Genomic DNA, 12,492 nt, shown 5'->3' on the forward strand with positions numbered 1-12,492 from the left:
AACATCTCCTGAGGATGCTCGGAGCAAAACGTGCGTAGAGGGTATATTGCCGAGGATCTGTTTGGTGTGGAGTATACGGATTGAAGTAATTATAAATGACATCATACAAATTCTCCTGGTGTTTGCGGAGTATAGAAAATTAAGCTTAATTTTCATAATATATTATGGATTTCCGCAAAGTAACGCCTGATTCCATCCAATATCTACCCATTAAGCTATCACCGCTTTATAATATAATAGTGATGATCATTAAATGTTTTCATTTCACTTTACACCCCGTGATTATTTCCTATTAAATCTATCTGATCTACCCTAAGCAATATTTAAAATAATTGAAGTTTACTAAACAAAAAATAACCAATAAAAAACATTGATTTGTGCGTATAAAAATATAAAGGCAGCTGATCAAATTAAGTACCTGTTTGAACATTTTTTCTTAAACTTGAAACGATCGCATCTAATTAAATTGATACAACCAACGCACCGCGGTGCTTTTTATAAAACATTTTTTTTAACAATGTCTAGAAGATTTTGTACAGATTCATTGGGTCACTGTTGATCAAAGGAAATAAGTGACAGTGTAAAAATTGAAATATATACCAGTCACAACTGTAGGTGAGATCATGAGGAAGTTGATACACGCAGCGCCCGAACCATGGCCCAGCATTGTCACGTTTCCGGGGTCTCCACCAAACAGCGCTATATTCTGCTGCACCCAGTGTAATGCTGCGATTTGGTCCATTAAACCGTAGTTCGCCACTCGCGCCTTTAGATGCGGTATTGGATTTGCATTGAGGAACCCTGCGGATAGAATTCTCATTAGAATAACTCTTCAGTTTCCTTAAGGGAACTGCATTAAATTCAAATTCAATTTCATTTAATTGCTTAAAACATGACTAAATATTATTCATGTTTAGTCCCAGTCCACGACATGTAAATCTTAACGCATCTAGGAATATTAATTTATATACATCACCCCTCAATTGCAACTTACAATTTAAAATTGTAATTATAAGAATGTCATAAGTACACTATGATAGAATTATAAGGTGTGTTAGTTGTATGTCATAATCAAAAATAAAAAGTCTGAATTAATGTTTCGTGGCAAAGAATCATTTTACAGAATAATAACACTTATCCACCAACCAGTCGTGTAATTTAGCTTTGAACTTGAAGAACATGTTAAAATCACATTGTACTTTAAGTAGTTCAACGCGTTTTGAGTCCAATCTATCTTAAGAAAGAAGAAGAAGAAACACCTCATTGCACGTATAACACACAGAAAAAGAAACAGGAAGAAGTTTACAGTGCGAACCTGCATGGAGTACTGTAGTCACCTGTGGGGTGGCTCTGCCAAGTACCAACTTGAAGCTTTGGATTCGGTGGATCGTCGCGCCAGGAGAATTATAGGCGACAATTCGTTAACGCAGGCGAAACTACATAGTCTCCAGCACCGACGCAATGTTGCCTGTTTATCGGTTTTTTACCGGATATACTTCGGTGAGTGTGCTCAGGAACTTCACAATCTTGTTCCCCCTTCCCCGTTTTACCACAGAACAGCGAGACACCGAGAGCGGTGGCATCCTTATGTGGTTGATATCCCATCAACACGCACGAAACGTTTTTTATCCACGTTTCTGATACGTGCCGCTAAGATGTGGAACGCCCTCCCGGTAACTGTGTTTCCTGCCACGTATAATTTAGGTACCTTCAAGGCTAGAGTGAATAGGCTTTTTCTAGGCAAGCGTGCTCCAACCTAGACCTCATCATTGCTTTCTAACGGGCATGATTGTCGTCAAACGCTGGCCTATCGTTAATAAAAAAAAAAAAAAAAAAAAACAGTAAAATACAATGTAGAATAAAGCGGCCTTATTGCTGCAAACAATCTTTTACAGGCAACCTTTGTAGACAGAACTACAGCAAGAGAACGGGATAGTGCCAAGAGCTTTGTAATATATACATAAATACCAGCAACTTCAAATGCCATCAGTCAAAGAGAGGTAGTAGTCCTTCAGACGACTCTTTAATATAGAAGGGGAATTACTTCTACAAATTTCAGCAGGCAGATTGTTCCACAGCATAATAGCCTTAAAGGTGACAGAATTACCAGTACGTATTTAGTAGTATTAAGCCTGAATTTTTTGATATTCGATGTGCAATTGATTGTTGACAACATTTTTCTGGCCTTAAATAAATTAAGATGTCGTCAACAAGAACAATTTTGTAATCTCATCTATGAGTTTACCAACTGTGCTTCTATCTACCTTATTTTCTCGCTAGGTCAATTCTTAGTATTTTTTAAATCTAACTTATATTGAGAGCGATATTTGTCTTAAGCCGTGTGTTTTAATTTACATAGATTTTATGTGCTATGAGCAATTTAGACTTTTTTTTTTTAAGAAAGCTTCAAGTAGAACAGAAAAGGGTTACGTTACGTCTACTCATAAGAATTTGCTTGAATTAACTTAAAACTATCGTTCACGTGCACTAAGCACAGCGGTCTCCTCTTAGAACAAGAACAGTTTATGCTATAGTCCACGATGCTGGCCAAGTGCCTTTGAGGACATACAGAACTATCAGGCATTTAGGTTTTATCACAATATTTTTTCTATTAAAGTCATATTGAATTGTTCAAAACGCACAACTGCGTGTGAATGAAGCTCGGTCCCCGAAAGTGAGACTGCAGTCCTAATTTACTATACAACAGCTGAGACTAAAGCCATTAATATGGGTATCGTGAAAAGAAGACCGCACTTTAGTTGAGGAATCATATAAATTATTCATTGAAGCATTTAAAATGTATGAATGCCTCTTAAGTCAGGGCATTTCTGACCGTCATATTTTTTTTTTTTTCAATGGACTTTTCAAAACACTGTTTGTTTTTCATAGCTATGTTCATCTCAAACGTTCTAACGATTTTGACGAAATTTTTAAGGAAACAGCTTGCATCCTAGAGACAAACATCGGATAATATTTATCCTGAAAATGCACCAGGGATATTTTAAGAAACAATCATTGTAACCTACGTTCTGATTTGCAACAAAAACGATCATGATTTAATTTCGAAAAGTAATTCCAAAAACTAAATTCATGTCAACCAATAGACGTTGAACCGCTAGGTTCCAGCGGCTACCTGCGACGCACTTAATGTCGTCTGTCCACCTCTTTGGGGTCGACCCCCAACGCCGCGATTACCAGTGCGGGGCTGCTATTGCAGCACCTTGGGACCCCAACGTACATCCTTTCTCAGAACTATGTGCCCCGTCCATTGCCACTTTAGCTTCGCGGCTCAACGAGTCGTAAACTCTGGTTCTTCTAAGGATCTCTACATTTCTGATTTGATCATGTAGAGATACTCCGGGCGTAGCTCTCTCCATCGCCCGCTTAGTGACTCTGAGTCTTCTTATGAGGCCCATAGTTAGCGACCATGTTTCGGAGCATCATGCAAAACCGAATTAAAAAGGCGGAACTGATTTTTTTTTTTTTTCTTATGCAGAATTAAGCAGTTAACGGGCAGTTTTTTTATAAACACTTAACTAACTCGTTGAATAATTATAACTATTAGTATATTTTTCATAACTTTAAGAGCTCGTCCGGGGAAGTACTATCGCAATGCTTATTTCTGCTGCAAAGCAGCATGGTTGCAACGCTGTTCCGGTATGAAGGGCGTGGTTGCCGGTATAATTACAGGCTTAACACCTACGCCTCAAATTTATAGTTGAAGGGCGGTTAGTGGCGTGCACAATATTATTGACCAGGGTAGGATAAAGCTCGAAAATTGAAATTTTAAGGGTAGGCAGTGCATTTGTGCATATATGAAATGCACGCCACTAACGGCGGAATGTTGCAGTACGTGTTCCTTGCACGCCCTGTGAAGTGTTGCTCTGTTTATAGGCGATAGCTACCCACTTACAAAAAAAATTAAAAAAGCACTAAATAAACTCATTAAAAAATCAACCCGCGCATAGTTTTCCTTTGATGAATAATGAAATGAGCATTTAGTTTTATTTTTCTTGAGCTTTCATCTAATTATGCGTTTCACTTTGCTTAATTAAACATTTCTTGTAGCACTTTCTCAATGGGACCTTAAATTTAGTCGCGTGTTTGGGATAATGTACTTTATTCTAAGCACGTTGATCTCATTTTACCCCGCCACCCGGGTGGGTTTGTAATTTTAATGAGCTCATATTCGCAGAGTTTTGGTCTACGTGTGCATTTTAGGTGTTAAATCTTCTGGGTGTTGAATGACCTGATTATTATAAAATTTGAATTTATACCGTGGGCTGGCGAGATGAAATCTTGAATTATAATGGCGCTTACATTTGATGTCTGTGGAAAATTTTACTAGTTTATTCTTTATATTCACGAATGCAGCTATGATATCAGAATGTCAAATATGAAACAACTTTTACGTTTGTACAAGCAACCACTTTTTACACTTTCGTCATTGTTTTAAATTTTGTCGTCGAAGGAAGGACGTTTTTAAGTATTTGGATTTTTCTTAAAACACATAATTATTTTTTTACTTTACACACATATTATATTTAATAAAATTTCATGTAATAGCAATTTGAACTTTTCAATTTAATTTACAAATTTAATTTATTTATAATTTTTAATGTTTTTATTTCTTGACGATTTGATGTAGTTTCGAGTTGAATCGCTTTTAATTGACAGATAAGTGTGAAAAATGCAAGTTGTGTTGAATTATAATAAGTTAAACATTTAATATGTAACCGAGTATATAGAAAGTTAGAGTAAGTCTTAATGTATCAGCAGTTGGTTGTCATTAATAAATAATTAAGAAAAATCCATGTATCAAATAAAAAACTGAGTCTTTATAGACTATATTCTAACATTGTTTTAGCAAGTGTGACAGGAGATGAAATATTTAATGATTGTTTTGATTTGTGTAACATTAATTATTTTTTAATAATTGATTCATTTATAAAAAATAATTCAAAATTCAAATTTTCTTTATTCATGTAGGCTTATCACAGGCACTTGAGAAGCGGTCATACATATATGTTTACATAATTGTAATGGGATGGTGATAACTTCGTTCGCCAACTTAAACCTAAAGCTACGAGGGTTCCAAAAGCGCCCTGGTCTAAGAAGAGCAAACAACAAACTTAGCCGGGTTAATTTTTTTTTTGTTATTAACATCTCACAGTAAATTTATATTAAGCTATGAAGCTAGAGCAAAACACACCCAAGCTTTTTTATCGTTTAAGTAATCCTTAATATTATAATATGATTTTTCTGCAAGCTTACGTTTGATATAAACTTTGAACTTTGATTGAAAGACTTCTCAAATATTTCTTTTGGTAATTTGTTGTTAAAAAAATATACAATTTCCCTTGAATGAATTTGCAAATTGTATAGCCTAGTAAACTGCACAACGAGTTTATATTTGTTTCTAATATTTACATCGTTACAGTCCAATTTATTTAAAAAAATATATATATTTTTATGGACATAAATTAAATTTTTAAACATGTACTGACTAATAAAATTGGGTATTAAGTGTTAACTTTAAAGTAATATAGATAAACATTATATAGATCGTATAAGACTACATTCAATAGCAAGTTACAAAAATGCCTGCGATGCAGATGTCTTGTGTTCTTAATATTATGATATTATTATATTCATTATTCTTGACATTTCACATTTTAAACTCACGAACATGCATCTACGACCTTATGAAATTAAGTCACCTACTATATATGCGGTTTGGAGTACTGTGCTGTATTCTACACACGTAGATAATTTTACCTCACCACCTGGTGGGTTTGTTATTTTAAAGAAATCATATTCACGGAATTTTGGATTTTATGTGCATTTAGAGTGATTTATCCTATGAGTGCTGAATGACCTGGATCATTGTAAAATTTGAATTCATACTGTTGGGTGGCGAGATAATAATAATTGTGGTCGTTTTTCAATAATATGCAATAGAACTGCAAGAATGATATGTTTGATAAACCTTTTAAATTATAATCAATCAATATCATCATTCAAGCAAAAACATTGAAATCGTTGGATTGAATCGCAAATAAACGTGGGGCGGATCTTATATGAGGCGATTAATGGAATATAAAGGAAAACAGTAAGCATGTCGTCCGCTGCGCTACTGCTACTACACTCTACTGCGATTAGAAACCGATTTTATTGCGGGTGCCCAATATCAAAAAATCATTTTCTGAATAAAAGCATTGCTCTATGAGGTATTTTTGTATATTTTTAAATTCATTAACGTTTAAAAAATCTGGCAGATGAGTAAGTATTTTAATGGACAATGCGAAGACTTTCCTTGTGAAGTGCTAATTTAGAATAAGAGACATTTAATTTATTTTTAGTATTTTCTGGAAAACGCCTTTCTTTTTCTTTCATTTTAGTGTAAGCTTCTTAGAGCTAAATATAGTTACTTAGTTTTTTTGGCTGTTCAACAACAACCAAATGAACAAAAAGAATTTTCCCCAACTTATTATGTTGATTACAACATAATAAGTTGGGGAAAATTCTTTTCGCGTCATTATTAAGTAATAGAATCTCTTTGGATATACTATTTGCATCTTTGCAAATAGTATTTGGGACATGCAGGATTTGGTATCATTAAAAGTTCAAAATTTAAAGAAGATAATTCCAAATTTAAATCAGGAAAATGTGTGATTTTTATTTGTTTTTCGTACTGTGTAGATGAGTAAATCTACTTATTGACACTTATGGAATGGACTATGTTAAGATGTCTCTGATGGTGTGAAACTTATTCGGCTCGTCAGTATGTTACTTACCCAAAATTCCAAGGCGGTAGTTGATAGTGATGACCACAAGGCCCGCATAGCTCGCTAGCACGGCACCGTCATACACATTGCCGGAATTCCACTCAAACGACTCTCCGTGAATGAATATAACTACTGGATACTTCGCTAATAGTGTCGGCCCAACTGCAACAAAGAACTTATATAGCGCAAGGAATAGAAATAGAAAAACTCATAATCATAATCATTTATTTGCAAAAAACATGTGAAATTATAGATGTTAAAAAAATTATACAGAACAGTGTTTAGCCCATTTAGAGGCATGCAAATCTTAACTTAAAAATAATTAAAAACATTCATAATTAGATTACGTCAATTATAATATAAATTATTTTATTACAGTGTCAATTTTATGTCTGATGCTATATAATTACAATGAATTTAATTTAGGCCTTTAGTACCAGCAAAGTACTCATCTACGGAATAATAACATTTTTCAGCAAAATATTGTTTTAATTTGTGTTTCAGCTTATATGTACTAAATCTTAGGTGCCATATTAAAAACACTTTTGCAAAACTGCGCAGATGAATGTTTTGAAGAAAAAATTTTATTTCGCCTCCTTGCACTCTCAGAGAACCTAAACAGATTTCCATTTAATTTGATGAACACAACAACTTTACAGGTATGCACTAGTCACTATTTTTAATTTTTGGAAGTGAGGTTTGCATGTGTCTGTTGGTTTTAGGTGACAAATAGCACGTATACATTTTTTCTGTGATTTAAATACTCTTTCTCTGTCAGTTGCATTTCCCACCAGACCAGACCTGAGAAAATTCAGAAATTATAAATTCCCAAATTGCTCCTGCCGGGAACTGAACCCGGGACCTTCTACTTAAATTCACAGCGCTCACCATTGCGCCAGGGAGGTCGTAAAAAGTTTCTAGTTCCTCTATAATCTACGCTTGCCAGCCCCACTACATTGTATGCGACTTGCTTCTCTTAGTTCTGGTTGAAAAATAATCTGTATCTCATTTCGTACAAATCTTGACTCCTCTTTGCTTCTCTCACAATTGAAATAAATCTTAAGGCCATAGCTTTGACACAGTCAAGCGAAAATAACGTTTCACAGAAGATAAAAGTCAATGCCTTTTAAGCCTTCTTCAGTTCACCTTTGTTTACGTTATCAACTGTTTCGCATGACAGATCCGTAGAGTTCTAGATAAGTTCCATCTTTGGAACCATTCCAACGAGATGAAATATGTTTTTCCCATCTTATACTAATATAAACCTACGTATATTGTTTTTAGGTTAGTTTAAGTGTATTACTTGTGTGGCAAAACTTAATTGTATTTATTTTGGTTCTTTATTTTTATTGATCTGATCAAAGCTATGTACATCAGATATAACATACCATTGGTCTAGAATAGACACTCGTCTACGAATATAATAAGAAAGATCGTCTTAAAGTTTTGCACTAGGTACTCACTTAAGAATAGTTAAGACCAAGCCAATGAATGAAATGGTGGCGAGTCACCAGCAAAGCGACCAGCAAAGGACGAAAACAAATTGTAATAAGAAAATAGAAAACGAGAGAAAGAGGTAAGAAGATTTCAGAAAAAAACAGAGCAGAGTCTATGAAAAATAAGCGTCTGTACCATTTAAACACACCTATACTACCGAAAAACAATAATCTTTATGGATCTTCGGATTTAGAGTTAAATTATTTCAGCTGTAAATAACAGCAATTGCTTTTATAAAACTATACAGATTAGCCAAGCCAACACAGTTGAAATACATTTTATCGGCAAGGGTGGAAAGCAAAAACCAAATCCCGATATATTTTCTGATAAAACGCGAATGCAAAAACACTAAATCAAGTAGACCATCATGTTTAAAATATGTCTGAAAAATATTTTTTCGTGAGCACCGTTCGGACGCTATAAGCTTTCGCATCAATAAAAACTTTATTAACGTTCGGTCCGCGGAATATAAAAATATATCAATAAAACCAATATGGTCGGGAAGTACGCAGTTATAAGCTTGTTATATTTTTCGAAGATAAAAAAAAAATTAACTACGTTTTTTTGGTAGCTCTTAAATCGATGTTTTGTTATTATATCTAATTACAACAATTTACTAGAAAAAACGAAGTAAAAAGAGTTCAGTAAGTATTGTAGTAAAAAATAAACTCCGGCCTATTAACGAAAATTTTTTTGAGAGAAACTCAACACCTTAAAAACTTTCAACTGTTTATTTAAACCAGGATCTCGCGATTCAATGTAAATGAGGCAGTTACAATATTCATATTGAAATAAATTTAGAAATCAACATTTCTTTTCCAACTTACGCAAATGAGATAAAAAAAAGTCACGTCTGTCTTCGAGGCGGAATAAATATTTATTCTGACATCGTCACAGTTTTGCTTCTGCTTGGGATATTTTCAAGCAAAACATTGAAATGTAAAATTTTTCTAGAGCCGTATGCGCTACGCTCGTGTGCGGTTGTTTAAATACGTTTTCTATAAAAATATACTCTATTTCCTGGAGCATATAAAACCATTTTTATTTAAGCTTCATTTTCTATACAGCGCTTACGTTCTAGCTTTATATTTGCTACTAGCAGTTCCCTGTGACTTTGTCAAATTTTAATTCTGCTGTTCTACATAATATGTCCTTCGTGCTGCCTCACCCACCTACACTATTTTTTTATTTCCTGTGATACTAAATAACTGTTTGTAAATTTTATGTCTTGTAGAAATGTTTGCTCTACTATTGTAACGCAATGCCGTAGTTATATAACGCCAGAAATTAATATTCAATCTAATCCAAAATCTTTAGATGGCATAATATTAAATTTAGTATTGTTATCCTTCTTCTATTCTTCCTCGTAGATAAAGAAAGCAATACTAAATTCAATTTGCTCTTTGTAAATTTTGGTAATTTGAGACGTCTATTATTTATTTATCTACTCTAACTCATATTTAAGTATTTATGGTATGCCAAAGTTTATATTACTATATTTACTTCTTATATTTATCAATAGTTTTGTTGTATTTGTGTAGTCAGATATAGTATAATTTGTATTGTATTAGTATATAGTGATTCGTATGTATGTTTTAAACAGTGTAACCCGCCTTTCCGTTATTCTTATTAGTTTTCCTAATCCTGCCTTTACCTGGCAGAGATCGCTACGTATCGATAAGGCCGCCTTTTGTATACTACTACAATCTCGAAGTGTTTGTTTGATGTGGTATACAAATAAAGAGTATAAATAAATAAAAATAAATAATAATTTAACAACAGGCTTGAGTTGCTACAAATTTTAAAGTTATGTAAGAAAATCTACTGGAACGCAGCCGCCCTTCACTGTAGTTTATTCTACTACTCGAAACAGTTATAAATAGTCCTACAAAATTTCGCCCTGGGCCATCAACTTGAGGCCGTTCTTTAACCATGCCCTTTAGACCAGAATACAGCAATACTTTTTGGCGGTAGAATTAATCATGGAAATAGTACTTCTTCAGACGAGCTCTTAAAAAGTTTTCCTACTTAGTCTAACACAGTGGAAAGTTTATTCTTATCATTAGTAATTTCATCTTTTTATTTGACGCTTTGAAATACATTAATTCTTAAATCGGAAATGCCTATTGCACGTAAATAGAATTCGCTTTCATAAATTATCATTAAATGTCAGAGCAATACGATTCCATTCTGTATTTCAGTGGAGACTAACATAATTATATTAAATTGCGAAATTTTAATGCTGAAATGTAAAAAAATGAGACAACATAGACAAAATCAACATTTCTTTCCCAGCTTGCGCAATTGAGTAAAAAAAGTCGCGTCTGTCTTCGAGGAAGAATAAACATTTGTTCTGGCATTGCATCGCCGCAGATCTGCTTCTGCCCTACTTGGGATATTTTCAAGCAAAACATGGCGACGTAAAATTGTTCTGCAGCCGTTTCTACGCTCGTATGCGGTTGGTTAAATACGTTGTCTATAAAAATATACTCTATTTCCGTGGTTATATAAAACCATTTTTATTACAGCTTAGTTTTCTATATTTCAATGTAGCTTTTTCATTCCTGCATATATTTTGTTTTCAGAACACCGCATCTTATATTTTGCAACCTGGATATCAACAAATGCGATTATCAAAATTCTTCGTTTCAATTAATATTTTATAATAATATATATTATATTCCGATATTTTATAATTTATTTTTTGCAAATTACATTATAACTCTTATTTATAAGAAATAATTGCAATTTTAATTGACTCCTCGCGAATGTTTATACTACGTACAAAAGTTGGTGTAATTGTTGATATATACTACTTTCTTTTCGTAAAGGCATTAACTCAAGAATATATTTTATTTGAGGATGTACATAATTTTTTTATAGGTACTAGTTCAGTGTGACCTGAGAGGATAATACTTAATTTGGTCTGATAATACTAAAACTTGGCAGGTAAAAGGTAATTAGGACCGCTTTAAAATATTTTTAGGTAGGAAAAAATAACGGTTTAATAGTGATTTAACAAAATTAATTGAACTAACTGGCTTAGTTACTGACAATAGCTGTAGTAATATTTTAAAGAGTCGCGTCTACGCTCGAAGGCTACCTGACTGCCTTTTGAGTATTATTCAAGTCAATGAAGCATAAGCTTTCTGTCACTGTGACTTAGGAATGTATTCAATGAAATTGTGCGTGTTTGCGATGTCAAGTGTGACTGTGCTATGGTTCGCTGAGCTTAGAAATTCGAGTGCAAGAGGCGGAAATATTGAACGGTAGGATATACAAATGGTAGATTGGAAGCGGAATTTATTTGTTGTGCCTCCCTTGAAGGAATATTTTATTTTATTAAAATAATAGGGATTGCCCTCGTCACGCGTTACGTAATAACTTAAAATGAAACTAGCTCCTTTTTATGGATAATTTTAATGGATGGAAATTTGAATAATTATAAATAAATAAATGAATATACTACGACAATACACACATCGCCATATAGCCCCAAAGTAGGTGTAGCTTGTGCTATGGGTAACTAAGATTACTGTTGATTTTTTTAATGTTTAATATACATAAATACTTATAACATACGGATAAACACCCAGAACCTTAAAAACATTCATTTCATCACATAAAAGTTTGTAGTAGTGGGAATCGAACCCTTGGACTCAGAAAGCAAGGTCGCTGCTAACTGCGCCTATCGGCTATAAGGGACTCTCATGCAATCTCCCAACCCCTATTTTATCCCATTAGGGATGTAAAATAGGGTAGATTTCCGAAACATAAAAATACCTACGAGATAAAAGCAGGCGTTAGTTTGTGGAAACTAACTTACTAAATGAAAAGCAGGAGGATCTGTCTGTTACACATTTTCAATTTCAATCTTTTCTTACAAAAACATACAAGAAGTACATAGAAACCGATTAGGGATATGGTTTCAATGTAACTGGCATACTTCCTGACAGGTTAGCCAGCTAGTATAGCTACTCGTATTTGCAATACTATGCGAAAAGCCGAAAAGTTAGTACTCATTGTTGAGTAACATAGACAACGAGTACACTTATTTTCTATGTCCCTGTTTAATTCTCTACGTATTTATGTCAAAATGTATTAATGTACAGACACACATTTTAAAAACGTTTGTTTGGGTATTCTATTCAATGTATTGCAAATCGCTCTCGGAAAGGTGGATGGCAGCGGATGTTTTCGTTGCCGT

The 12,492-nt window shown here is 33.7% G+C and overlaps 1 protein-coding gene across 1 annotated transcript in view; it reads right to left on the reverse strand.

The window, feature by feature from the left end:
- Positions 1 to 12,492, reverse strand: part of LOC120623421 (neuroligin-4, Y-linked-like) — a 51,855-nt gene that overhangs the window by 25,760 nt on the left and 13,603 nt on the right. The window contains exons 3-4 of the mRNA XM_039889446.1: positions 6,798 to 6,950; positions 601 to 801 (exon numbers count right to left, since the gene is read on the reverse strand). Of these exons, the coding sequence (XP_039745380.1) occupies positions 601 to 801; positions 6,798 to 6,950 (354 nt within the window). The remainder of the gene's footprint in view (positions 1 to 600; positions 802 to 6,797; positions 6,951 to 12,492) is intronic.

This window comes from Pararge aegeria, chromosome 4 (assembly GCF_905163445.1).
Source record: "Pararge aegeria chromosome 4, ilParAegt1.1, whole genome shotgun sequence".
Lineage (NCBI taxonomy): Eukaryota > Metazoa > Arthropoda > Insecta > Lepidoptera > Nymphalidae > Pararge > Pararge aegeria.